Raw genomic sequence first — 27827 nt, 5'->3', positions numbered from 1 at the left:
GAGAAGCCTCCAGACAAGAGACTTCAGTTGGGATAGTTTTTGTTTGTAACTTTACCAACAGCCTCCCGGTTCTTGATAAACAGCTTCAGGTTGCTGGACTCAAGAGGACGGGTGGGATATGAGAATGCTCTTCCAGTACTCTGCTTCTGTTGTAATTCATTTTCCTGCTCAGCATTGTGTCAGCCAAGAGCTTGCTCCGGAAACACCACACATGCAGCACTTCTGAGGGAGGGAAAACCCAGGGTCGTGCTGCCCACTGAGGCCTCACTTCGTTTCCCCACCTGGGCAGTTCTTGGTTTAAAATTTTGTGCTGAGATTTAACTTTCCTCTCCCTCTGCCATCATTCCCTCCATGCAACCCTTCTCTAGGTGTGCAGGCCCACATTCTGGCCCTCTAGTCTAACCCCTGTCCCACACACCCTTCTGCCCCACAAGTACCTCTGATCCTGAGGCCAGCAAAGGGGTGCTGGTAGGAAGGAAGTCAGCTTGCTCCTCATGACATCCTTTCTGTGGGCGCCTGCTTCCTTGTGGTGCCTTCATGGATTTGTGTGTGGCAGTGGGTGAAGTGATTGCATGAACTTTGCTGTAATCCACTAACAATTTCTTAGGGGAGTTTAAGAAAGCTTTGCTCATAGCGTCAGGCAAGGAGGTAAAAACTGGAGCCTAAAGAAATTCCCTTGGGGCAAGATTATGTGACAGTAGAAAATTGGATTTGAGGCAGAAGTTGCCATCTCCTTTCAAATGTTCTGTCCTCCAGCAAATAGCATCTTTTTATAGTGTCTGATGTGCTTGGCGGATGCTATACCCTAGGGGCCACGGGGGCAAAGCTCAAGCCATTTGGCAGTTTTGGGAGGTGGGGGACAGCTGGGGGAGGTACTTGCTATTAATTTTTGACACCAGAAAGTCATCTTTTTAAAATTTTTTTAAAAAGCTGTTTTTCTGATGGAGAGTGAAACTGCCACATCCTTGTCACTTTAACCCAAGAGATCACTTGCAACAACAGTAGATGTCTGGGTTTTGTTTCTGTCTTTTTATTGTGAAAAAAAAAAAACAATGTTAAGGGGTGGGGGGTGGGGAATGTGGATTACCAAGAGGGATTCCTAGCCTTGTTTTCCTTAGAAGACTTGTTTAGTGTTTTATCAGACATCTCTTGTAGTTGTTGTAGATGGAAACGCTCATGAGATAAACAAACACCACATGGAGCCTGTAAATGTTTTTGCACAACTTGTAAAGCATTCTTGGAAGTGGCCAGTAAAAAAGGGTTTTACCGTTTAAAAAAAAAAAAATGTAACGTGTCATTGTTTACATCTGTAACTTTTTCCTCCCGTGTTCTCATTACATCTTGGCAAAAATGTAGGCACAGTAGCTTCCAGTTTTAGAATAAATAACCATTTGGATTGAATTCACCCTATCTCCTGTGGCTGCACTGACTGGGGCAGAATGTGTCATTGGGGGGAATTGACTGATTTTTGATGCTGCTTCCTCAAGTTATACTGGGTCCAACCAAGGATGGCTTTTCTCTTGCATGGCTGTTCCTCCCTTCCTATTCTACAATTCACTTGGGAGCCAGCCATGTCTTCACTTGTCAGTTCTTAGCTTGCTTAGTGCCTGCTTATGCTGAGCACTTGAGCCATCAGAGTAGAAGAAAAATCGTAAGCCATGATCTCTCCGTATTTGGCCTATACTAAAACCGTTTAGTATTTAGCTTTTTTTTTTTTTAAGATTTTATTTATTTATTCATGAGAGAGAGAGAGAGAGAGGAGGCAGAGGGAGAAGCAGGCTCCATGAAGAGAGCCTGACGTGGGACCCGATCCCGGGTCTTCAGTATCATGCCCTGGGCTGAAGGCAGCGCTAAACCGCTGAGCCACTCGGGCTGCCCAGTATTTAGCTTTAAAGCTAAATGTAAGGTTCCATTTGGGGGCCAAATAAGTTTATTAATGAGTCACTGCCATTTAGAAGGAAAAGCCTTACTTATTCCATGGAAGATGTTTGATGGGGGTTATTTCATAGTAAATTTGGATAATGAAAAGGTAATTTGAATTAACAAAAGCACTATTGCATTGCTAGTACTGAACTGATCCTCCTAACTAATTTCAAAGAGTAGTGTGATATAACAAATACAGATCCTGCTCTAACTCCTCTCTATGGGACACAGATTCTGACCCCAGGGGCTTACAGCTTTGTATACCTGAAGACCATATCCTTGATTTCAGAGTTTGCCCCATCCTCTGGGATATTTAAAGTTACCCAGTGTTAGAGTTCATTAATCTTTTTAAGATTTTATTTATTCATGAGAGAGAGGAGGTAGAGACACAGGCAGAGGGAGAAGCAGGCTCCATGAAGAGAGCCCGACGTGGGACCCGATCCCGGGTCTCTAGGATCATGCCCTGGGTTGAAGTCGGCTCCAAACAGCTGAGCCACACCCAGGCTGCCCTCATTAATCATTTTTAATGGTTATTTATAGTTAATGCCTGGTCTCTGGTAACCTCTTAAACCCTCTTTTCCCCCAACAAGGGCTGTAGCCATTTACCTCCAATCTGATGAATATGAAAATTGTGCAGAAAAATTGAACAGAGGCTTAAAAAACAAAGAACTACTATCAAGATTACATTTATTGAGCACTTTTGGCTTTTTACCAAGTCTAAGCTGATGTGGAGATTTTCACTTACTCTCTTGAATTTGCCCAACACTGTGATGCAGTAGAAAAAGAGAGGTCCTTAGGGTCTGCTCTGCATTGCTTGCTATTTAAGCCTATGTAGTACAGTCATTCATTAAATATCTGAGTGCCAGCTATGTGCCAGAAACTTTCAGGATGCAGAGATTAAAACAGACTTGATCCTTGGAGGGCCTGGGTGGCTCAGTCAGTGGAGCTACTGACTCTGGATTTGGGTTCAGGTCCTAATCTCCCAATGAAATGGAGCCCTCCCTGACCCCATCCCCCCCACTCTTCCCTTCCCCTGCACCCAGCTGGGAGTGTGCTTGGGATTCTTTCCCTCCCTCTGCTTCCCCCCCCCCCCCCCCCCGGAAAAAATAAACCAAACTTTAAAAGAATAAAACAGAACAGACTTGATCCTTTCAAGACTTTTCATAAAACACCAAGAAGGAACTGACGGGGACTCCTGAACAGAATGGAGGTAGGGCCCCGCTTCAGGAGGGCAACCAGATTACTTTTCCCTACTTCTTCATCTCCAGGATGAGGTAATTAATTAGATGATCTCCAGGACCTGCTAGGGTTCAGAACTCCATCAACAGCTGCAAAGCTGCTGTTCTGAAAGTGCCGCAATTTCATTGGGTGCCCCTGGGCCTGTGGAGTGAGTCTAAATTTAATTCCTGGTAGGATGCCCTTTATTGCTTTGGTTTCCTCTCTGCATCCCTCTCCCCTTGCCGTCTTCCTGTGCGAAGATGTGGGGAAGCTGGGGCGATGGCCATCCCTAATACAGGCCACCCTCCTATTACTGCAGGGTGGCACAAGACAGGAGCCAGCCTAGGCTTTTCCTGGAAAAGATAGATCCCTGAATTTGGGAGATGTTGCTAATGCATGAGGAGCAGACACCCTGGGACTGTTACCTTCCCTGCCTTGGCCCTGGTCCCACCTCCTTATGTTCACCCTTGGAAGGAAAAGACTTCTAGAAAAGCATCCCGGGCTTCTAAACCTCGCCAAGTTTGGGTCTGGGAGGCGCTCGTGAGACATTAAGCCCTGATTTTGGCTGGTGGCCAGACGGCAAGCTGGGACCACGACGAAAGTTGGTAGGCACACTAGGGGCGGGAACGTTGCTTCTGGCGGATGTGACAGAATAGGCCTGAGGGAGAATGGGAGCACGGCAAGCCCTACAAGGAAACCCAAACTGAAACAACTTCGGGCTTACCCAGCTCCTAGGGAGATCAGGAATAGAGAAGGAATGGCGCCGGGCACTGGCCGCACACTTACGTTTACACCTCTAAGCCTGGCAAGCTCCAGAACCTAGATTTCCTCGCAAGATACCCGCGACCAGCGCCTGCTACGGGATGCTTGCCAGGGTCCCCTTGTCCCATGAGCTTTGCTCATGACCACCCGGGTGCCTTCACCTGGATCCGGGGGGACGTCGGCTTCCAGACTCTGGGCCGCATAGGAATGGGCATCAAGTTGGCGAGGGCAGGGGCAGCCATTTTGAGACCAGATGAGCACAGATGGGACTGCACTGACTCTGGCTGCCTGGGGCCGCCATTTTACGTATGGGGCTTCCTGGGACGCCCTGTACGGTGAAACCCAGTGACTCGCGGCTGCCATATTGGCGCGCGTCCTATGGCGGTGGCCATCTTGGAAAGGGGCACGCTGTGGGCGCTGCCATCTTAGAAGTAAAACCGGCCCCTTCGCAGGAACCCGAGCCGAGCTCCTCCCCTCCGTTCCTGAGTTCCTGCGGTCTGCGACTGCCCTCCCTAAATCCATCCTGTTCGGTCTGTTTTCATTTTCACTTGTGTTCAGTGCTTTCGCGCGCGCGTGTGCGTGTGTGTGTGTGAATGCTCTCCGCAGCTTCTGGATGTCGTAACTTAATTCTCCCACTTGAGGCTCTCTCGCGCCCGCCGTCTCCCCAGTCCCGGCGATCTCCCGTCCTAGGCGATGTCTAACCTGGTTTGACTGCCCTTTTCCTGGGGAATGGCAAGTCTTTCACCTGCCGCACACATTCCCAGATCCACAGACTAATGATCCTCTCCCCAAGAAGGCTAACACAGGAGCTGTCTTCTGAGACTCTGGATACCTTTATTCTTCAAATGGCTTTACCCTTCTCATAGCTCCAGGTGAGACTGGGAGCCAGCACCCGGCCAGTGCCTCTCTCCATTGTCTGTCTCCATTGTCTGTCACAGAGAAGCCTGCAGGACGCTGGCAGAGTCTGGCGGCCCTTCTGGGGATAGAACTAAGGGGTCCCTGGGTCAGGGGGTTCTTGGGGTCGGCTGCAGTGGGCGAGGAAACGGGGTCGACAGATCGGTGATGGAGAGCCTTGTGCTTCGGACGACCTCACAGGGTCGGACAGGGCTAGGGGTGGGATGCAGGGACCCTCAGGGACTCACGACAGTTACTAACCTAAGGGAGGGCCCAGGAGAGGGACAGGTGAGGAGCTTGTGTGGAGGGACAGGGCAACTCAGAGGAGGGCACAGAAGAACTTCTTCTCCCTGAAGGGGTTCTCCGAAGTGGGCACCGGGGTGATGAGGGGATCCTCACAGGCGTGGGCATCACAGTAAGTCATCAAGTCGGCTGCTGCCTTGGACACCTGGGGCACAGCCAGGAGGGGAGTTGTTAGCCAGATCCCCTGAGAGGGCCTGCAGCCTGCCTCCCCAAATCGGTTATCTTTTTGCCATCTCTAGGGCTTCTTAGGACAGTATTCTCTTCCCTCATCCCCCTCAGAGGGACTGTCCCACAGAGCCAGAGACTCCTCCCCTGATCGCAGGGACTCAAGGAAAGAAATCGTCTCTTAACCTGAGATTTGGGGACCTACAGCACAACTGGGCCAACTGAGGGGACCCAGGATCCGCCCACCTTTATCCGGCACAAGCTGGCTTCAATCTTAAGCTGTTCCACCATCTTGCGGGCTTGCCCAATACTCATAGTGCTGTTCACGGGGGTCTCCCCTTTCATCCTAGAGAAAAGAGAGGAATAGCTCAGAGTAAGATGTGGGAGGTGAGGAGCTGCATAATCTCATCTGAGGACCCCCCCTCCATGTTCATTTTTCATCAGTCTTTACGAGGCTGCCCCAATATTTTGTTCCTCTTATCTTCATCTTCCAGTGGCCATTCCCATCCCTGTCTTCCTGGGCTAAGGAAATGGAGAGAGTGGGATGAAATGCCCTCCAAACTCAAACACGGCCTGGGCCCACAGATCATTAGACATAATGATTTAAGGCTTTTCAGCCTTTCCAGCCTTGTGTGTTCCCAGCCCTGAAAGCCTCAACCAGAAAGAGCCCCACCCTGATGAGGACACATGACCCCCACCTGCCTCCTTGAGACCCAGGGGGAGAAAAACAGGATATTCCCTACTCACCTGCAGCCACAGGCAGTGGTAGCCCTGAGGAGTAGTCAGTGGGGTGCACAAAGCCTGCCCCGAGATGGGTGCCCCACCTTGCAGGGAGTTGCAGTTGAAAGTATTTGCTGCTGCAGCAGAAGGAGCTAATACAGAGAAGTCCACTGGGGAGGTCAGGTCAGAGTTCTGTTGAGGGCTGGGCCCAGTTCCTGCAGCTCAAGCACTGCCCAGACGCTGGTACCTGAAGGATGAAGGATGCTAGAAGAAGCTGCTCAGATCCTGGAACATACCAACTGCCTGGCCAGTGGGGGAGCCTGGCTGCTGACTGCAGCCCCTGCACACACACCCCTACTGTGAACTGTCTCACTAGCTGCCCTTACCCCTTTGCAGGCATTCTGAGTCTGGGCTAGGAAGGAGCTGAAGGAGCTGGAAGGAGTTGAAGGCCAGGCTGACTCCCCCCTTAAATGGGGTGGTCTGGACCTGTGACATCACCTGCAGTGGAGTCTGTACTGGCTGCGGGGGACTCTGCTCATTTGAAAATCTGACATCAGCTGGGCAGTCGCCCCCCTTTTCCCTCCTCCCTCCTCTGACATAGCATGTAGTACCTGAATCTTCTTTTCTTTCCCAGGGACCCTCCGTTCTCTGTATCTAGGAAAACGTGATGAGTTACAGGTATCAGCTTCTAGATCACCAAGCACTTCATGTTCTAGCCACAAGTGGCTCGAGTGGAAGATCAAGGGGCAACAAGGTGCATCAGGAAGATGCCTAAAGAACAAGGAGGAGGAGAAGCTGGGGGAAAAGAGCTGTGCAGATACCAGATCAAAGAATCGGACAAAGAAGAGGTAGGGGGCACTGTGGGGAAAAGTCACTGGGTGTTGAAATAGATGGGCTTCCTTGGGTGGGTTTTGGAGGGTGGGTATTGGTTTGAGAGATTACTTCCCAGGCATGCAGCGTTGTGCTTGGTGCTGTTGAAATGCAAAGATGTACATAATATTAACCTGACGCTCTGAGGGATCTTATATGGGATGAAGAGTCATATACACAATAGAAGGTACCCTCTGCCAAGGTCTAGTGTCCATAACGCGCTGCGGGGATTCTGAGGGAGAGTCCAGTTAGGGTCAGAGGTGGTGGATCACATCCCAAGTGCTGGAGACAAAACACGGAGCTGAAATGCTGCCACTCTTGTGACCGGGGCCAGCCGGCCGGCCAGCAGTACTCCCTGCCGTGGACGCCTACAGGCCCAAGGGGCTGTGGGCGATAAAAACCAGCACCAGCTGGATACCCGCCCTTCCCCTTTGCGGGGGAGAGGGCGGTAAACGGCCGGTGGTGAAGGTGTGGGCGGAGGGCCGGGACTGCGGCCTCCAGGGCGGGCCCCGGGGGCTGCTGCTGACTCATAGCGTTCCCTGGGTCACGTCTTGAAGCCTGGAGGGAAGCGCCTGTCCCCTTGGGTCTGGGAACCGGACCGCGGGGAGAGACCGCACGCGGCCGGCGGAGGAGGGAAGCCGGCCGCCCGCCAGGCCCCGCCCCGGGCCCCGCCCCGAGCCCCGCCCCGAGCCCCGCGGCGGCCGGCGGAAGGGGGCGGGGCTTCCAGGGCGGCGGAAGTCCCTTTTGCCGTTGCTCGGCAGCCTGCGTACTGGTGAGTGCGGAGCGGCGGCCCGGAGCTGCTACCCTGTTGGTGCGTTAGGTGGGGCTCTGGGCGGCGAGCAGATAACTCGGGAGGGCCTGAGTGCGGCTGCACGACCCTAGGCAAGTCGCGCGTGCCCTCGGGGCAGCCACCTCGCGGGGTGGACTCGGTGTCCTCATGTGTAAAAGCCTTTTAAGGTGCTCATTCCCCGAGTGTTATGTGTTGCTGTGAGATCAAGGTGGCCTGTCCCAGAATCACGTGTCCAACAGACAAGTTCAGCCGACTTTGGCACTGGGAACCAAGCGGAGTGGGAAAGGGAAGTGATGATTGCTAGAGGAACACAGTCACCTGGGGAGAGGCCACCTGAAACAAAGACTGTTCTGTTATCTCTGGTTCCTCAAACCCAGTCCAGTAAGCTTGTCCTCTCTGTCCCCACCTCCCCTAGGAAAACAGCCATTTTTCCCCCTTTTCTGTCTTTTTCCAGGAACCGCCAGCTGCTTCACCCCATGGCCAGGCGTGGCGTCCAGGTGGCAGAGCAGCTAGGAACTCAAGGCCTGAACCTGGGGCCAGACACTCTGCACTCCCTGCCATGGTCAATGACCCACCAGTACCTGCCTTACTGTGGGCCCAGGAGGTGGGCCACATCTTGGCAGGTCGTGCCCGCAAGCTGCTGCTACAGTTTGGGGTGCTCTTCTGTACCATCCTCCTCCTGCTCTGGGTGTCTGTCTTCCTCTATGGCTCCTTCTACTACTCCTACATGCCTACAGTCAGCCACCTCAGCCCCGTGCATTTCTACTACAGGTGAGAGGGGTCTTCTACCAATGTCGAGGAATTCTTTGAGAGAATTGCTCTTAGGGCCCTTAGAGCTCATTCAGTTCAACCCCTTGGATTACAGAGGAGAAAACTTGAGCACAGTGTGTTTATAGGGCTTCTTACTTTTCACCGCCCAAGGCCAAGGAAGCTCTGGGTTGGTGGGGCTCTAAGATCCTAGAAAAGTCTGCCTCTGGTTACTGAAATCTGTTAAAGAGAAGGAGAAGAAAATCCCCCTTTTAAACTGTCACTATGAGGATCAGTTCTGTCTGGGTTGGGTCATACCTCTCAGGGCCACTGTAGACGTCTAAACCAGACAGATCCCTTGGGTTGTCTCAGAACTAACCTGGCCTTCAGTAGAGAAGGTATTGGGAAAGCAGCAAGTTTCCTTGTACACTTTATCCCATTCCTGATAATCCTGTACAGTAGAGATTATGGAAACACAAAGTGACAGTACATAAAGTCCCAGAGTCCTGCTTTTTACCTGGGGCTTCAGTTCCTTCTGATTTTACAGACCTTGTCAAATTCTCTCCCCTTGTCTTAACAGTGACAATAGGACCAATCGAGAGATGCTGATAGGGATATTGTTATCAGTGGTCCAAAGTCATTTATTTTTTCCCCTGTCTTGAGTCCCTGATCAGAGCTGCTTAAACATTTAGGAGGCACAATCTCATGAAAACTTTAACCCTTTTGTTATAAAAACGTGTATGCATGGGGGCACCTGTCTGGCTCAGTTGGTAGGGCATGTGAATCTGACTCTTGATCCCAGGGTCGTGAATTCAAGCTTCATGTTAAAAAAAAAATTATACAGATATATATATATTCACACACACACACAAATATATATGCATGCCCATGTGTAATTTTGCTTACAAGTTGAGGTTTGTGAGCCTCTTAAAAACCATCTGTGGATCCCTTGGGAGGAATTTTCTCAAACTAGGCACAAAACCAGAACTACCGAATCAGAATTTGGGGATAGGACCCGGGAATCTGCCTTTTTTTTTTTTCCCTGAGAGAGGGAGAGGGAGCTTGAAGCAGATTGGGGGGCAGAAGGAGGGAGAGAGAGAACCCCAATTTCTCTCCACACCCAGCGGGGAGCCCAGCACAGGGCTTGATCCAAGGACCCTGAGATCATAACCTGAGGTGAAGTCAAGAGTCGGACACTTAACTGAGCCAACCAGGTGCCCCCAGGAATCTGCATTTCTACCAAGCTCCCCAAGTGAGTCTTTAGAAACACTTAAGTCTGAGACTATTCAACTGAGTATCCATTGAGTCCTGTGTAAGCAATTCTGCTCTAACAAGAGGAAATAAACTAAAGTAGTAGGAAAGAGAATGAAAGAATCATTCAGGTGTCTTGAATCTCCTGGCTGCATTTCTTTTCCATCTCTCTCTGACAGAGAGAAGGGTACCTGTTCTGGAAGAAGGGATGGGGGACAAGAGGGAGCCCTAGGGGGCCAAGGAGGTGTACGGACAGGTAAGGCAGACTCTATAACTTAGTGGAGTATCATCCCCATTCTCATTTAGGACTGACTGTGATTCATCCACCTCCTTACTCTGCTCCTTCCCTGTTGCCAATGTCTCGCTGGCTAAGGGTGGACGTGATCGGGTGAGTATGGGAGCTACAGAGAGGTTTCATTAGAGCTTTGAAGACTTGAAATCATAGGGATTGAGAAAGACTTGGCGAGCAGGGATTGAGTAATAGAGACTAAGAGGAAAGCTTGCAAGGAAAGAGAGGTTAAACAAAAAGTCTGAACCATGTAGATTATTCTTTCCTGCTGCAAATGTTAGCAATACCCTTCTTAGATTATTTCCGACAGGCCATATCTGCTAGATGAGATGTGCTTTAGACCTCTGTGAACCTAAATTAAATAGTCAGCTATTTCATTGGACTAGGATGGAATCTACCCAAGAGTTTTGAAAGCCTGTATGTGAAATTATGAAACTCTTGACAAATATGTGTGGCTTGACATTACAGAGGTTACTGTGCCAGGGGATGGGCCGGATGGCAGTAGGACTTTAGCAAACCCGGAAACCCTGGGAAATGCAGAATGGGAGTGCATCTGTTTATAGTAGGCAAATTGGTGGAGGCTTTGAGAAGAGGGAGGATCCCTTCTTGCTTCAAAAGGACCATTGGAGCATCAACATCACTTTTGCTCACCAGAGTTTTTTGAGTTGTTAGCATAATTTGTAGTAATCAGCCATCAAACTTAATAAGAATTTTTCAATCATCCGGAAAGTGTTTTTTTAAAATGGTCCACTGACACAGGGTAGACATAAATGATCACTCTGAAGGGAGGAGTGTAAGTTGTAGCATCTGGGATTGGTATTTAGACTGGCGTTGTTTGGCAGTACAAATAGCTTGCTATGTGTATTCTGTGACCACTTTCAGTTGCTCAGCAGGTAGCCATACACTGTCAAGAAGACTTCTCAGGTCCAATGAGTAGGTCCCAAATGGACATAGTGATGTGGAAGGTTGGATATTGTAAGGCAGAGATTTATCATTTCGCTTTCTTTCTTTCTTTCTTTCTTTCTTTCTTTCTTTCTTTCTTTCTGTGGGGGAGCAGAGAGAGAGCAAGAATCTTTTTTTTTTTTTTTAGAGCAAGAATCTTAAGCGGGTTCCATGCCCAGCTCAGAATCCAACTTGGGGCTCGATCTCATGACCTGAACCAAAATGAGGAGTTGGGACACTCAACCTAATGAGCCACACAGGCTCCCCGAGATTTATCATATATATATATATATATATATAATTTAAAGATTTTATTTATTCATAGAGACACAGAGAGAGAGAGAGAGAGAGAGAGAGAGAGGCAGAGACACAGGCAGAGGGAGAAGCAGGCTCCATGCAGGGAGCCCAACGTGCGACTCGATCCCAGGTCTCCAGGATCACGCCCTGGGCTGCAGGCAGCGCTAAACTGCTGCACCATGGGGGCTGCCCTCTTTTTCTTTTTTTTAAGATTTTATTTATTCATGAGAGACACAGAGAGAGAGAGAGAGAGAGGCAGAGACACAGGCAGAGGGAGAAGCAGGCTCCATGCAGGGAGCCTGACGCAGGACTGGATCCCGGGTCTCCAGGATCATGCCCTGGGCTGAAGGCAGGCGCTAAACCACTGAGCCACCTGGGCTGCCCGAGATTTATCATTTCAGTCTGGCTACTCAGGAAAGGAATTTGGAGATTTATTACAGAATCTTCTATGAAGACATTGATTCAATAATGTACTTTCGTGGCTAAAAATAGTAATAAATAGACTATATTGAGAGGGAATTAGAAACAAAGCCACAGTATATATGCACCTGAAATGGTGCATACAGTTGTGTGGCTGCCTGTTTTGTGGAGATCCTTTTTTTTTTTTTTTTAATTGTATTTATTCATGAGAGACACAGAGAGAGAGAGAGAGGCAGAGACACAGGCAGAGGGAGAAGCAGGCTCCATGCAGGGAGCCCGACGTGGGATTCGATACCGGGTCTCCAGGACCAGGCCCTGGACTGAAGGTGGCACTAAACCACTGAGCCACCTGGCTGCCCCTGTTGTGGAGATCCTAGTGGTGATTCAGGTAGCCTACAATTGGGTGTGAGGCTGCTGGATAGGGAAGGAAGGGAAAGATGAATGGTGAGGGGAAATCCAATATCAGAGACTCCAATCAGGGTAGTCCCTGATAATTAAAGCAGGTTGATCCTTTTGTCCATTTACAGTGAATATATAGGAAGGGATGAAGAAATAGAAGGCATAATGTGCCTATTTTCTGTGTAACACTTTGGTAGAAGTAGAAAATGTGGTCCTGCTTTCCAGGAGCTTACAGGTTTGATAGAAATCTATATACTGCATCAAGTAGCAAGGCATAAGGTGCAGATTCTGCATTTCAGAAGAATTTGTGGATCAGTGTGAGACTATGGGGATGGTGGGGCTCAAAATGGACCGATCTTGTAAGGAAGGGTGAATATTGTGTGGGGATGTGGGAACAGAAGGAGAATCTGCCCATCAGATGTGAACAAAGGCTTGGAGTCATTCACAAGATTCTGATATTGATTTGGTGGCTCCCATTGGAGATGTTGGTTTAGACAGAATTACTAGTTTAAAAACATAATTAAACAGCTTTATTGAGATAAAACTCACGTACCGTACAATTCACCCACTTAAAATGTATAGTTCAGGGACGCCTGGTTGGGTGTCTGCCTTCCGCTTGGGGCATGGTCCCGGTATCCAGGATTGACTCCCTGAGGGAGTCTGCTTCTCCCTCTGTTTCTCTTCCTCTCTCTCTGTCTCTCATGAATAAATAAAATCTTTTTAATTAATAAATAAGTCTATAGTTCAGTCATTTTTAGTGTACTCACAGAGTTAAGCAACCAGCACCCCAATTAATCGTAGAACATTTTCACCCCAAAAAAGAAACTCCTACCCATTAGCTAGCAGTCACTACCCATTTTGCTTCAACCCACCTAGAGAACTACCTATTAAAATGTTTCAGGGGCGCCTGGGTGACTCAGTTAAGCATTCAACTTTTGATTTCAGCCCAGGTCATGACCCTGAGAAGGGTTGTGAGATCGAGCACCAAAGATCTGAGTTGGGTGTGGAGCCTACTTAAGATCTCTCTCCCTCTTCTCCCCTTCCCCCTGCCTGTAAAAATGTTTCAGAGAATTCAGTGAAGCAGCTGGCTTCATCTGGCCTCTTCCATGGGCTAGGAATCTCATGGAATCCATTTTTTCAACAGATAATTCATTTTGAAGATAAGAATCTGTATGAAGAAAGACTTTTACAGGATTTTTCTACCTTTTACCCTAGTGATAGTGCTCAAAGCACCCTCAGCCATACCTGGATTTTCGAGGTGGTTCGCTATGGGCTTTTTAAAAAATATATTATCTTTGTTTAAAAACAACAGCTTTAAAAAAGCCAGCTTTTTAAAAAAAATCCATTCTCTTTGTTTAAAAACAAAAGCTATAACTCTTGCCTCTGAGGATGTCGTGCTACATATAAAAATAATTGAATAAAGAGATTAGAAGAATATTGTAATGGTCAGGAAAAACTGGAGTGTGTTTGGTGGCAAATCTGTAACCTTTCAAGGTTAATGCCAGTGAAGAAGCCTCCCCACTAGGAGCCGCAGGGTTCTACCAACAGACAAGAGGTAAGGAACCCAGAGCGACAGAAAGCTGAACTGGAGTGACCTGACTGTGAGGGGTGGTTTGGGAGTTGGTGTACACTTCTGGCACTTGGTTAATTAATAATGTAAGTGAAGGCAGGCTGGGCCCAGGGGGATGGCCTCACGGGGACAGAGGCCTGAGTCACAGATGGCCCAGTTGGCAACATGACGGTTCACTTTTGGAAAAAGAGATGTGACACAGCCTTTCTCAGAATTGTGGAGTCTGATTCAGCCAAGTCACGGGACGGTGATCTCAGAAGTGGGAGGGCCGCCACCAGGGGGCAGCACCTCCCCGGGGAATGAGAGACCCCGCCGCCCCCTGTGCTGGCCTGGGGTGTGTGGCAGCGTTTGGAGGTGGGAGGAGGTGGAATTTTTTTTTTTTTTTAATGTATTTTTTGAAAAGAGATGGGGGCTACCTTGGGCAGGTGCTGATGTATGGACAGCCGTACCGCGTTACCTTAGAGCTTGAGCTGCCAGAGTCCCCTGTGAATCAAGATTTGGGCATGTTCTTAGTCACCATTTCATGCTACACCAGAGGCGGCCGCATCATCTCCACTTCTTCACGCTCTGTAAGTGTTCAGGACCTGTCTGGGAGGGCACGGTGGTGACAACAGATGTCAGAACATCTGGGTAGGGCTTTAGGTCTGAGGTCACAGACTCATCAGGATAGGGAAGAGGGGGGTGATGCCTGGGTGGCTCAGTGGTTTAGCACCTGCCTTCAGCCCAGGGCGGGATCCTGGAGACCTGGGATCAAGTCCCACATCAGACTCCTTGCGTGGAGCCTGCTTCTCTCTCTCTCTCTCGAATAAATAAATAAAATCTTAAAAAAAAAAAAAAAAAAAAAAAGGATAGGGAAGATGAGTCAGTTCACCAAGCCAGACAGACACTCCAGATACCTGATAGCTGCCTGTCCAGCTTCAGGGTAAAGTCTGAAGAGTGGAGCCAAAATGGGCTTCATTAGACCCCAAAGATCTGCACTGGAATCCTCCTCACTCAGAAACATACAAGCCGAGACACAGCTTCTTTCACCCCTTGGTTACACAGCATTACCAACTGGGTGTGATAATAGTAGTCCTGTAGCAAGACTTAGTCTGGATTCAATGAAAAAAGGTACAGTGCTTACTAGTGTATAGTGGGTGTTCAATAAATATGAGACTCCATTCTTACATGAATTGTCAACAGAGCTACATTATGATACAAATCCCTGAGTGTCTATATGGAGAAAACAGTTTCAGGTGGTACACTGAAACTTAGAGACGATTTTGGATTGTAGAACTGCCTGGGGGAAAGATCAGAGACTGTGTGGGACTTCACCTATGCAGGTTTCAGGAAGAGGGGAATGAAGACGTGGGCGAGCAGGCATGTTACTCGTAGTTGGAATGACTGGGTCAAGGGTGGGGGAGCGTGGTAGGAAGTGAAAATGAGAGAGCATGGGGCATGAGGAAGAAGCAGACTTCACAGACTACTCAGGAGCGGTGGAAGGGTGGGTGGGGCTGTGGAAATTTGGGGGTACCTGTCCCCAGCCTCTCCTTCCTGGCCCTGGCAGGTGATGTTGCATTACCGCTCAGACCTGCTGCAGATGCTTGACACACTGGTCTTCTCCAGCCTCCTACTGTTTGGATTTGCAGAGCAAAAACAGCTCCTGGAGGTGGAGCTCTACTCTGAATATAGGGAGAACTCGGTAAGGGGGTGAAGGAAGACTAGATACCACTGTTTGCATGAGCCCAGAATTCTCCCTGAAGAGCCTCTGGGCTCGGTCAACAGGAACAGCAGTGGAGATGCTGGAAGTGGGCTTCAGATTGGGCTGGAAGAGTGACGGCAACAGGATCATGGCCTGACACTCAGTGCCCTGCCCTCTGCAGTATGTGCCAACTACTGGAGCGATTATTGAGATCCACAGCAAGCGCATCCAGATGTACGGAGCCTACCTCCGCATCCATGCCCACTTCACCGGGCTTAGGTGAGGAACCACTGCAGCTCGTATGGGGGCTGTCCTTAAGTGAAACTAACTTGAATTTTCCTAGAAATGACTTCTGGGAAGTGAGAAGGCTAGTGCTCTCTGGTAACTGCCTCTTCCTGCCTCAGGTACCTGCTGTACAACTTCCCGATGACCTGCGCCTTCGTAGGCATCGCCAGCAACTTCACCTTCCTGAGTGTCATTGTGCTCTTCAGCTATATGCAGTGGGTGTGGGGGGGCATCTGGCCCCGACACCGCTTCTCCTTGCAGGTCACAAAGGACTTCCTTCTTCTCCCCTTCATCATCCTTCTTGTACTAAGGAGTGGGCTGGGGCATGATGGGGATGCTCCTCGGGTGTTAAAGGTCCAGATCACAGCGGGGGTGGGGTGGGGAACCTCACTGCTCACTAGTTTCCCCTTCGCAGGTAAACATCCGAAAAAGAGACAGTTCCCAGAAGCCAGTACAGCGAAGGATCTCAGCCCATCATCCAGGTAAACATGATGGGAGGGGGCTTCCTATGTTACCCAGGATGAAGCTTTAGGCCCTCACAGCTGGGCTAAGGGTCAGAGGATAGGCAGACCGGAGGAGGTGAGCTTGGCACTGCTGCCTGCGTGCAGTTGCTTTAGCCCTACCCTGTCCTCTACCCACTTTGGAGGCACAGAGCCCCAAGGCCAGGAGGAGTCAACACAGCTGTCAGACATCACAGAGGACGGTGAGAGCCCTGAAGATCCCCCAGGGGCAGGTACAGTAACAGCTCACCCGCCTGCCCTCGCTGTCTTCAGTTGTCCCCTTTAGCCTCTTAGCCTGACCTCTGCATTCCCCGTGGCTGCAGAGGGTCAGCTCCCTGAGGAGGAGAAACCAGATCCGCAGCCCTTGAATGGAGAGGAGGAGCTGGAGCCAGAGGCCAGTGATGGTGAGGGGTGCTCGGTGAGGGGTGCTTGGCATGGGGGGTCTGGTGGAGTGGAGGTGGCATGTCGGTGGGGAGGAGATTATATTGACTGAGGGGGTTGAAGAGCCCCTGGTTACTTAATGTCCCATTTGGGATTTTGTTTCTCCCTCCTCTGGCCCAGGTTCAGGCTCCTGGGAAGATGCAGCTTTGCTGACGGAGGCCAACCTGCCTGCTCCTACCCATGCCCTTGCCCCAGAAACTCTGGGCAGCTCTGAACCCTCTGTGGGCAGTCTTCGACAGCGCCCCACCTGCTCCAGTTCCTGAAGAGAACAGGACAGAGTCCTCACATTCCAGCCTTTTCTCACTTGACAACTCTTCCCCTGTCCTGTGGTTCCCCCAATAAACTATTTTCATGGCCACTGCTTCCCTGACTCCTTGAAATGGATTCAGGGCCTTGTGAAAACGCTGCATTGCCCTGGCACCTTCCCCGCCACCCAGCAGTGGAAGAGGTTGTCTTGCTGGAGGGCCGGCCGGTGGGGAAGGCCTCCAGACCTGGCCTGTTATACAGCTGTTTCCATTCAGAAGCCTAGGAAGTCAAAGGAGAGAAAACCTCTCTTGCCCACTGCCTCCACGTGACTGGAGAGGGGGATCGAGGAGGGCGGGTCTGGAGAGCTGGGCTGCATCATTCTGGCCTCTGTACCCCACCCTTTCTCTGTCCATTGGGAGGCAGAAGACAGGAAATGACTGCCCTGGATGTGGTATGATTTTTACCGAAACCACATTTTGGAGCCCAGGCCCCATGCTGTCACAGCTACTTTCCAACCCCCAACTGCAGCCAGGTGGCCCTCTCCTCACCTCCCCCCCCCCCCCCCCCCCCCCCCCGCCTCCCTCCCCCACACACACATAGCTTCAGCCCTGTGATTCTCCCGCTCCTGGCTGCTTTCCACATTCCGCCCACCTCTCCAAACCCAGGCATCCTGGCCTCCAGATGCAGCAGCTGCCTGTGGCTCCCCCCAGCCCCAGCCCCATGACTCAGGCTCTCTGAAGGGACCAGCCGGCTTCTTGGCATTCACCGGGAAAGGGGGGGTGCAGGGCAGGGGGGCTAGGTGGTGACATCATCATGGAAGGGTATAAAAGCTTCAAGCCAAAACAATTGAAGACAAAACCTACCCGTGTAGCCCGTGCTCCTGGGGACACCCTAGCCTTTCACCCACAGACCTCTGGCCTGAGATCTGCACTGCTGGGAGACCTCCCCGCTGGTGAGGGGGCTACTGGGGGCCAGGGGAAGGGGATGGCAGGTGGGGGGCGGCAGGGACTGGAGCTCCTTTGATAGATGGGGAACGGTCCAGGTCCGCAGATTTTCCCCTTCTATTCCATCTCTTCTTTTTTGTTTCTGTCTCCCTTTGGGTTTTTCAGTATAATTGTTTTTACTGAGATCGGTCCTTTGAGTGGCAGCTGGGAATAATTCTACCTTTCTTCCCCAGGCTGAGTAAATCCTCTTTTTTTGCCCTCCAGCACTTTGTTTATTCATTAACTGTTTCTGGTACTTCACCCATTGCCAATCGCACACCCATCTCTCAGGTCAGCCTGCATTTGTTTCACCCAAAACCAACCAACAAGTCCATAGCCCGTTGAGAAGTTGGTTGACAAATCAGCATGTCTGTGTCCTTTTCTTTGCTTTCCTGTCCTCTTCTTTGCCCCCAGCTGTGCTTCCCTGGTTTTGTTGGGGGGAGGGGGGCAGAAGGCATGGGGTCTGGGCGGTCTTGACTTCTCCAACTCCTTCCCTTCCAGACTCCAATGCTGGGCTCTCCCTGCCTTCTGTGGCTCCTGGCTCTCACCTTCTCCTTAGTGGCCAGATCACAGCTCTTGACCCTTCAAGACTTTAAGGAGGAGGAGGAAGATGAGACACTACGGCCGCCTCTGCCTGCTGTCCTCTGTGACTACGATAGTTGCCGCCACATGCAGGTGCCATGCAAGGAGCTGCAGAGGGCCGCACCCAGGGCCTGCCTGTGCCCTGGGCTCTCCAGCCCTGCCCAGCCACCTTACCCTCCGCGCCTGGGAGAAGTGCACGTGGTGGCTGAGACGGGCAGCGCTTTGGTGCACTGGTGTGCCCCCTCCTCCCCGGTCCACCAGTACTGGCTGCTGCTTTGGGAAGGCAGTGGGGCTGCCCAGAAGGGGCCCCCCCTCAACTCTACAGCCCGCAGAGCAGAACTGAAGAGGCTGAAGCCTGGGGGCACTTATGTCGTTTGCGTGGTGGCTGCAAATGGAGCTGGAGAAAGCAGCGTGCCAGAGGCAGGTGGGGAAGGCCTTGATGGGGTGAGTGGCCCTACTTTCGGGCCCTGCGGCAGGCTGGCCGTGCCCCCCAGGTCCCTGACCCTGGTCCACACAGCTGTTGGGGTGGGCACAGTTCTGGCCCTGCTGACTTGCTCTGCTCTGGTTTGGCACTTCTGCTTGCGTGAGCGCTGGGGCTGCCCCCACCGCGCAGCCTCCCTACCAACAGCAGGGCTCTGAAGCAACCTGGGGGCCTCTTAGGCCTGGCTGAGTCTGGGCTTGGAGAGGAGAGTTCGGCCTGGACTCCTTGGGAGGAGGTGGTTGCCGCTGCTGCCCAGAACAGCCCAGATGGCAGAGTAGAAGGCCAGGTGCCTGGGCCACAACTGAGTCTCAGTGCTTAGCCTGAGAGCTTGCTCAGGCCCCAAACTCTCCGTTCTGCTCCACACTGAGGGTTGGAAAGGAGCAGAGAAGCTTGCAACTTTTTACTTAAAGGACCAGATAGTAAACAACGTAGGCTTTGCGTTTCCAGAGGACAAAATCAAAGGTGATTTGTAGGTACTTCTATAGCCATGTAATCATGTAAATACGTAAAAAACATTCTTAGCTCATCGGCCCTACAAATCAGGCCCTGGCTATATTAGGCCTGTTGGCTGTAGTTAGCTGATCCCAATCCCTGCCATATACCCTCCAAAGGGCCCGGTCACCTTGGTGGCTTTGGTGGGATTTTTGAGAACAAGCTGCTGCAGGATAGGAGTTTGGGACAAGACTACTTCCTCTTTTACCTTTTATTTAGATCTAGAGTATGGGCACACCTGAGTCTGAATCCACCTGTCTGAAGTGGGTGGAGATAAATTACATGGGTTGGAGAACCACAGACTGCCTAACTGCTTTCTGAGGCATTTCCCAGATCCAAGGATTTCCCCCACTTTCCCTAAATCTGTGTTTGTTGTATATCCACTGTACCAACATTAAAGGAAATATAAAAGGAAGATATTTTCATTTTTCACGATCCTTTTCATTTTCCTGTCCACGCACCTATTTTTCAGAGAAGTGTATACTTTTGAATTTATAATTAAATTAACTGGATGGGGCAGCCCCGGTGGCTTAGTGGTTTAGTGCCGCCTTCAGCCCAGGGCGTGATCCTAGAGCCCTGGGATAGAGTCCCATGTCTGGCTCCCTGCATGGAACCTGCTTCTCCCTCTGCCTGTGTCTCTGTCCGCCCCCCTCTCTCTCTAATAAAATCTTTTATTTTTTTAAATTTTTTTTTAATTTTTATTTATTTATGATAGTCACACACAGAGAGAGAGAGGCAGAGATACAGGCAGAGGGAGAAGCAGGCTCCATGCACCGGGAGCCTGACGTGGGATTCGATCCCGGGTCTCTAGGATCACGCCCTGGGCCAAAGGCAGGCGCCAAACCGCTGCGCCACCCAGGGATCCCCTCTAATAAAATCTTTTAAAAAATAAAATGGATGTAGGGGTGCCTGGGTGGCTCATTCAATTGAGTGTCAGACTTGGTTTCAGCTCAGGTCATAATTGCAGGGTCATGAGAGCGAGCCCCACTTTGGGCTCTGTGCTGGGTGTGAAGGCTGCTGGAGAGTCTCACTCCCTTTGCCCCTACCCCTATTATTCAAATAAATAAAGAAAACCTTTAACAAATAAAAAATAAACCAACTGGATATAGAAAAGCCTGAGTTGCTAGAGAGTATAATCCTCACTTTTGCTGGTCTTATAACTTTTTTTTTATGCATTGATTATTTATTCAGCAATAGTTAAAATTCAGATCCAAATAACTTTTTTAAAATAAGATTTTATTTATTCATTCATGAGAGACACAGAAGAGAGGCAGAGACACAGGCAGAGGGAGAAGCAGGCTCCATGCAGGGAGCCTGACATGGGATTCAATCTTAGGACTCCAGGATCACGCCCTGAGTTGAAGTTGGCGCTAAACCGCTGAGCCACCTGGGCTGCCCCTGGTCTTATAACTTTTTTTTTTTTTTTTTTGCTGTGGTTTATAACTTTTAATTACAGAATTGACAGTTATATGAATTTCAAGTACTGCTGAAGAATACAAAGGAAAATTCCCCCAGATTTTTATTCAATGCCAATGTATTTTTTTTTAAGATTTTATATATTTATTCATGAGAGAGAGAGAGAGAGAGAGACAGAGAGAGAAGCAGGCTCCGTGCAGGAAGCCTGAGGTAGGACTTGATCCCAGGACCCCAGGGCCATGTCCTGAGCCAAAGGCAGATGCTCAACCGCTGAGCCACCCAGGTGTCCCTCAATGCTCTTCTTTTCTTTGTTCACAGTAGATGATGGACAGTGTTCCACGTTGGTAATTCATAGCCTCCTTGGTTATGTTAAAGGCTGTGCAACTTTCCCTAGGAGGATGCTCCTTAAAGGACCAAAGCCATCGCTCTTTACTGGAACATTTGTCTTCAGTGTCTGCTACGGGTATCTTTGTGTATCCTTCACGTTTGTGTATTTAATACTATACAGTTGATTATTTTCTTTTTTAACCATTAGAGCTCAAGATAAATTTAAAATATGTGTATTATGGGATGCCTGGGTGGCTCAGTGGTTGGGCAGCTGTTTTGGGCTCAGGTTGTGATCCCGGGATCCGGGATCAAGTCCTGAATCAGGCTCCTACAAGGAGCCTGCTTCTCCCTCTGCCTATGTCTCTGCCTCTCTCTCTCTCTCTCTCTCTCTCATAAATAAATAAATCTTTAAAAAAAAAAATACATGTATTCTAAGACCACATTATAGTGAATACTGTGTCCCTGTTTTATTTGCTTCCCCCTTTTCCTCAGTATTCATTTGCAAATGAGGGCCCTGCTTTCTCATTATTCAAGACTTGCTCTGTATGCCTTCTCATTTACTCTTCACAATCTTTCTTAAAAAAAAAAAAAAAAGATTTTATTTATTCAGGAGAGACAGAGGAGAGAGAGAGGCAGAGACACAGGCAGAGGGAGAAGCTGGCTCCAAGCAGGGAGCCTGACATGGGACTCGATCCCAGGTCTCCAGGATCACACCCTGGGCTGAAGGCCGTGCTAAACCACTGAGCCATCTGGGCTGCCCTCTTTTTCTTTTTCTTTTTTTAAAGATTTTATTTATTCATGAGAGACACAGAGAGAGGCAGAGACACAGGCAGAGGGAGCAGCAGACTCTCCGCAGGGAGCCCGATGCAGGAACTCAATCCCAAGGACTCCAGGATCACGCCCTGAGCCAAAGGCAGCTGCGCAAGGGCTGAGGCACCCAGGCGTCCCATCTTCACATTCTTTCAAAGAGATCACCTGGAAGGAAATGAGAACTCTGACATTCTAAATGGTTTAAAGATACACCAGTAAGGAGGTGAGTTAGGATGCCCAACTTCAAAGCTGAAGTTCTTCACTCCAGTATGGAGAGGCAACACAGCATAGTGGTTTAGTGAATGCACACTGCATGGGTGTGTGGATTCTGGCTTGGCTACTTACCAGCTTTGTAACCGTAGGTAAATTTATCTCCTTTTTCTGTATGTGTTTCCTGTGACTAATAGTAGTATAATCACATAGATTGTTGTGATTATTAAATATGCATTAATCACATAAAAAGTCTCTAGCGCATTAGGGTAAGTAATCAAGGACCACACAATACGGGGATAAATGTTTAACGGAGTCAATATTGGAGGTGGCAGGTGGAAAGGGGGTGGTTAAAGCAAGATTTCCTTATAAAGTAACTGTAGGAGATGCCTGGGGAGCTCAGAGTTTGGGCGCCTGCCTTCAGCTCAGGTCGTTATCCCAGGATCTGGGATTGAGTCCCTCATCGAGCCTGCTTCTCCTTCTGCCTGTGTCTCTCATGAATAATAAATAAATCTTAAAAAAAAATATATTATTAAAAAAATAAAGCCAATGGGGGGGGGGGTCCAGTCTCAGGATTGGGAGTTAACCAATCCCACATAAGAGGCAGGATGTCACAAGCAGGGGGACTGGTAGGTGCAAAGGCCTAGAAGAGCAGGGCCTGCCTTGCAATAGGCAAAGGTTAACAGCAAGAGGTAGGAGATGAAACACCGACGGGGCACAGTCTTGCCAGGTACCGAGGACAAGTGCTTATTGTTATTCTCACTTCACTGAGAGGGCTTTAAACAACAACGAAAACGGAGGAAACCAGACTACTAGCTTTTAAATTCCGTCCTCAGTGACAGGGGTGTCGTGGAGAACTTTCAAGCAGGGAGGTGATGACAGGATCAGATCACTGTGTTCTGCAAAGAGGCCTTTGGCAGAGGGGTGGAGGATGGCTCAACTCCCCAGAGAGGATGAGCGGGTCAAAGAGCGCGCACATCGCTATGGCTCCCGCGCAGCACCGCCAAGGGACATTCCAGTTGGCTGCGCTCAGTTACTCCATGGAGAGCGGCTACGTTCCGCCCGTGGGTTTCGGAGCCGCACCACCCTTCTTCCCCACCGCCGCCGGGCGTCCAGCTGGCGCGGGGGGTAGGTGGGGTCGCCTCCGGGGCGGTCACTCCGCCTCACCGCCCATCCCCGCCCCCGCCTGGGCCAGGCAGCGCGGCCAGACCCGTGCTTTTTGGCCCTCGGAGGCACCAGTCCGCGCCCGTCGCCACGTGACCCAAACAGATCCGGGCACTTCCGCTTCCCCTCGGCTTTTTTCTCGTCCGTGTCCGCTGAGGGTCCAGAGCCCGGTAAGTGAGAGAGCGGCCGGCTGGGACGCCGGGGCGGAGCTGCGCGCGGGCCGGGGGCACCCCGCTCTGTCCCTATCTCCCTACCCCTCCTTCTCGCCCTGCCTCAGGTCCGCGCGGAAGCGGCGGTGGCGGCGCCATGGCGGAGCTGACGGCTCTAGAGAGTCTCATCGAGATGGGCTTCCCCAGGGGACGCGCGTAAGGGAGCCCCCCAAACCCCGGCCCGCGGGGGTCGCGGACCTGTCTGGCCTTGCCCCCAGCCTGGCCTCAGGCTCCACGCCCCAGCCTGACCAGCACCATGGCTCGCGGGCGCTATTCACGGTGTTTCTGCCCCCAGGGAGAAGGCTCTGGCCCTCACAGGGAACCAGGGCATCGAGGCTGCAATGGACTGGTGAGCGCCCAGACCGGGTGGCAGGGGACTGGGGGACTGTGGGGAGAGGCACCGTCAGGGATAACCTCCCTCCCGACTTTCCCTGCCAGGTTGATGGAGCACGAAGATGAACCAGATGTAGACGAGCCGCTGCCGACGCCCCTTGGACATGCCCTGGGACGGGAACCCACCGTCTTGGAACAAAGTGGCCCTGAAGGTCCTGACTGAGGGACACGGTGTGATTATTCAAGAGAGTTCGGGGATGATGAATGGGCAGTAATAGTGATTGTTTGTTTGTAGGAACTGGCTCTACTGCCGGAGAAGGCAAACCCGTTTTGAGTGAAGAGGAGAGACAGGAACAGACTAAGAGGTATATAGCAAGGAACAGTGTCACGTTTCTGAGGGTCACCTTCCACCTGTGCACAGTACACAAGTCTTGATCAAAGAACCTGGAACTTTCCGCCTTCCCTTTGTCCTTCTTTGGTGGTTTCCTTTTTGTTTCTTTCATCTCTCCTCAGACACATGTTTCTGTATTTCATTTTGAGTCCCTGTTACAAACTCATCTTCTTGATCCATGTCCATTTCTTTTTTGAGCTTTTTCTTTTCTGCAACACAGGATGTTGGAGCTGGTGGCCCAGAAGCAGCGGGAGCGTGAAGAAAGAGAGGAGCGTGAGGCTTTGGAACGGGAACGGCAGCGCAGGAAACAAGGGCAAGAGTTGTCAGCTGCTCGGCAGCGGCTGCAAGAAGATGAGATGCGCCGGGCTGCTGAGGAGCGGAGGAGGGAAAAGGCTGAAGAGTTAGCAGCCAGGTCTGGGTGATGGGGATGGTAGATAACAGATGAGCTGGGAAGCTAGGTTTGCTTTGTCAACGTCTGTCCTTTCTTCCTGTCTGCATTCCAGACAGAGAGTCCGAGAAAAGATTGAAAGAGACAAAGCAGAGAGAGCCAAGAAGGTAGGTGACTGGGAAGACATTGAGGGTAATGAAGTACATGGGCTAGTAAAAGAATCTCCTTTCCTAGCTTCAGAGGGAAAGATGGCCATTCGATGTTTCTGGTAAGAATGGGTGGGGACCTGATCAATGCTTTCTTTGTCCTCCAGTATGGTGGTAATGTGGGCTCTCGGCCGTCTCCACCAACAGAGCCAGGGCCGGTTCCGTCCTCTCCCAGCCAGGAGCCTCCCTCCAAGCGGGAGTATGACCAGTGTCGCATACAGGTATTGATTGTAATTCCTGTCTTGCTTCTGGGATTCCACGTGGCTCGGAGCGTTTTTTCAGTTGGTTCCCTTTGCCAAACCTCTACCTTTTTTGTAAATGACTTTTGAAATCCTCTCTCTCTACGGTTAGAAGATACCAAGTTTCACTTGCCTCAGTCTTAATTTAAATCCATACCTCACTCTTCCTCAGCAATTACCTTTTTAGTTGGTCATGTTTTTATTCGGCTTATCACACTGTTTGCATGGTGTGATATTTATGTATGTATTTTTGTATGTTCTTATCCTTGTCTTTGTTAAAACGTGAGGGAGTTGCAGCCTCTCTTCAATGCTTAGTAAAGCAGACAATAAGTGGTGGTTCATCGGGGTGTATTTATTTATTTATTTATTTAGATTTGATTCATTTATGAGAGACAGAGAGAGAGAGGGAGAGAAAGAGACAGAGACAAAGGCAGAGGGAGAAGCAGGCTTCACGCACGGAGCCTGATGTGGGACTCAATCCCGGGACTCCAGGATCACGCCCCGGGCCGAAGGCATGTGCTAAACTGCTGAGCCACCCAGGGATCCCCATCATCAGGGTGATTGATTGATTGATTGATTGATTTTTAAGATCTTATTTATTCATGAGAGACAGAGAGAGGCAGAGACACAGGCAGAGGGAGAAGCAGGCTCCCTGTGGGGAGCCCGATGCGGGACTCCATCCCAAAGGCAGCGCTAAACTGCTGAGCCACCTGGGTTGCCCCATCAGGGTGTTGTAAATAGTAATTATGCTGGTTCAGTTCTCAAAGAGGAAGCAGAAGCCAACCTTGCAGCTCTTTTCTTATTTGGGTACCTCACTCAGTTTTGACACCCCCTGTACTATATTTCTCACTTGCCCTTCAGGTCAGGCTGCCAGATGGGACCTCACTGACCCAGACGTTCCGGGCACGGGAACAGCTGGCCGCTGTGAGGCTCTATGTGGAGCTCCACCGTGGAGAAGAGCCTGGGGGAGACCAGGACCCTGTGCAGTTGCTCAGTGGCTTTCCCCGGCGGGCCTTCTCAGAGGCTGACATGGAACGGCCTCTGCAGGAGCTGGGTATGACACTTGGGACCAGAAACAGGACATGGGGGAGGGGGAGAAGGGTATGCCCAAGAAAGGAAGGAATGCCAGAAGACTTTGTGGAGATGGTGTGCGGCCAGAAATCTTAGGGGGGCAAAAAGCCAGAGATCTTTGTGGTCAAAGCTATTTTCTCCCATCTTCAGGACTTGTGCCTTCTGCTGTTCTTATTGTGGCCAAGAAATGTCCCAGCTGAGAGGCCTTTATCCCACCATCTCTCTCTGACCTCTTCATCTTTGATAAAGCACTGACATCTCCTTCCTAATAAATAGACCCTGAGTTCTCTATGTGCCTGACTCCTTCCTGAATGGCTGGGAGGGCCAAAACTGAAACAGGAAGAAGCCAAAGGGAAGGCATTTAGGATAGACCTCATTTTTTAAAATCTCAAGTTTCTAACAAACTTGATTCCAATCTCTGGGTCTTTTTACTTGCTTGGGAGGTTGAGAGGGGAGATTGTTAGGGATGGGGGGAGTACAATGGGTAGCACTTTTTGCTCTTATAGGTAAGGCAGTGCATAGGCCTGAAATCCTTACTCATGTGCCATGACTTTGGGAGTGGGGTGGGGGGCATCCTCCACCTGTGCCTGCCTTGACTTTCGGAAGCCAGCCTAGTTGCTACTTTAATAAAAGAAGTATGATAGTATCTGTTAATTTGGATTGTTGTAGGTGTTATATAATGCTGATATAGGGAGCGTTAGCATAATGCCCAGCACCTAGTAAGTTCCCAATAAATACTAGCTACTAAAAGGGTAATTTCTTTTTTTTTTTAAGATTTTATTTATCTATTCATGAGAGACACACAGAGAGGCAGAGACACAGGCAGAGGGAGAAGCAGGCTCCATGCAGGGAGCCTGACGTGAGACTCAATCCCAGGTCTCCAGGATCAGGCCCTGGGCTGAGGGTGGCGCTAAACTGCTGAGCCACCCGGGCTGCCTGGTATCTTTTTTTAAGATTTTATTTATTTATTCATAAGAGACACAGAAACATAGGTAGAGGGAGAATCAGGGTCCTTGTGGGGAGCCTGATGCAGGACTCGACCAAGACCCCTGGATCACAACCTGAGCCAAAGGCCGACCCTCAACCACTGAGCCACCCAGGTGCCCTGGGTAATTTTTGTTATTGTATAATGCGGCTATTCACAAATGGCCAGAGCAGCATTGCAGTGACCTTTACACCGCATTTCCTCTTCAGTAAAAGTACTGAGTACTTAATATGCACTAGTTTTAACTGCTGTATATGTATTAACTGAGATAAGAAGGCACTTACCTGGGGGACACCACAAAGCACATGGCTTGCTGAAACCAACACAGGTAACTGACAGTGGAACTTGGACACACCTGGGGAGCCTGACTCTAGGACTCAGGCTCTCAACCTCCAAGCTCCTTCATCATAGCCCCTCACTGCTGCTGACCACATCACTCTAATGCTCCCTCAAAGAGCTGCTAACCTTTTCCCTCTCATTCGTGGGCTAGGGAAAGAGGCCACAATTAAACCAAAGATCACACTTAACAAATGTGTTTGGCTTAGCGCTTCACAACATCTAGCCACTGAAAACAGCATCAATGCTCCCATCTGGGTTTACAGCTCAGTGTTACCAAGCTGTATTTAGTGTTCTGGCTTTATTATAATAAAAACAGGCTTTGGGTTTTGTTTTCTTTTTTCTTCTTCAGTTGAAATCTTGCTTGGAACCACAGGCAAGATTGTGAAATAGACAAGAGTGGGGCACCTCAGTGGTTTAGTTGGTTATGGGTGTTGCTCTTGGTTTTGGCTCAGGTGGTCTCTGAGTTGGGAGATCCAGCCCCTGCCCCA

General features: G+C 50.2%; 4 protein-coding genes across 22 annotated transcripts; 3 read left to right on the top strand and 1 right to left on the bottom strand.

Annotated features, from left to right (window-relative positions):
- Nucleotides 1-3698: 3698 nt before the first annotated feature.
- On the top strand, nucleotides 3699-19666 carry BSCL2 (BSCL2 lipid droplet biogenesis associated, seipin). 19 transcript variants are annotated; one of them, XM_072758257.1, is made up of 13 exons: nucleotides 3699-4433; nucleotides 6620-6833; nucleotides 8100-8416; nucleotides 9950-10031; nucleotides 13986-14129; nucleotides 15107-15241; nucleotides 15423-15520; nucleotides 15646-15787; nucleotides 15942-16008; nucleotides 16173-16259; nucleotides 16350-16430; nucleotides 16588-17665; nucleotides 18198-19666. In XM_072758257.1, exons 2-12 carry the CDS (start codon nucleotides 6753-6755, stop codon nucleotides 16728-16730), a joined length of 1377 nt encoding a protein of 458 aa, XP_072614358.1. In that variant the 5' UTR covers nucleotides 3699-4433; nucleotides 6620-6752; the 3' UTR covers nucleotides 16731-17665; nucleotides 18198-19666. The 19 variants fall into 19 exon arrangements, with proteins under 19 accessions (XP_072614358.1, XP_072614361.1, XP_025860448.2 ...); XM_072758260.1 differs by having other exon boundaries at nucleotides 3788-4775; nucleotides 16173-16229; XM_026004663.2 differs by having other exon boundaries at nucleotides 3788-4775.
- On the bottom strand, nucleotides 4718-6388 carry GNG3 (G protein subunit gamma 3). The gene is made up of 3 exons (XM_026004670.2): nucleotides 6013-6388; nucleotides 5512-5611; nucleotides 4718-5245 (listed from the first exon to the last, which is right to left on the bottom strand). The coding sequence occupies exons 2-3, from the start codon at nucleotides 5608-5610 to the stop codon at nucleotides 5117-5119; spliced, it is 228 nt and encodes a 75-aa protein (XP_025860455.1). The 5' UTR covers nucleotide 5611; nucleotides 6013-6388; the 3' UTR covers nucleotides 4718-5116.
- On the top strand, nucleotides 18204-19666 carry LRRN4CL (LRRN4 C-terminal like). The gene has a single exon (XM_072758274.1). It carries the CDS (start codon nucleotides 18204-18206, stop codon nucleotides 18915-18917), a length of 714 nt encoding a protein of 237 aa, XP_072614375.1. The 3' UTR covers nucleotides 18918-19666.
- A 3184-nt stretch (nucleotides 19667-22850) lies between these two features.
- On the top strand, nucleotides 22851-26306 carry UBXN1 (UBX domain protein 1). The gene is made up of 10 exons (XM_026004671.2): nucleotides 22851-23348; nucleotides 23456-23543; nucleotides 23683-23736; nucleotides 23826-23932; nucleotides 24016-24085; nucleotides 24332-24523; nucleotides 24615-24666; nucleotides 24813-24926; nucleotides 25806-25998; nucleotides 26166-26306. Exons 2-10 carry the CDS (start codon nucleotides 23485-23487, stop codon nucleotides 26213-26215), a joined length of 891 nt encoding a protein of 296 aa, XP_025860456.1. The 5' UTR covers nucleotides 22851-23348; nucleotides 23456-23484; the 3' UTR covers nucleotides 26216-26306.
- Nucleotides 26307-27827: the final 1521 nt, after the last annotated feature.

Source organism: Vulpes vulpes, chromosome 5, assembly GCF_048418805.1.
Source record: "Vulpes vulpes isolate BD-2025 chromosome 5, VulVul3, whole genome shotgun sequence".
Lineage (NCBI taxonomy): Eukaryota > Metazoa > Chordata > Mammalia > Carnivora > Canidae > Vulpes > Vulpes vulpes.
This window is presented reverse-complemented; position numbering and strand designations above follow the sequence as displayed.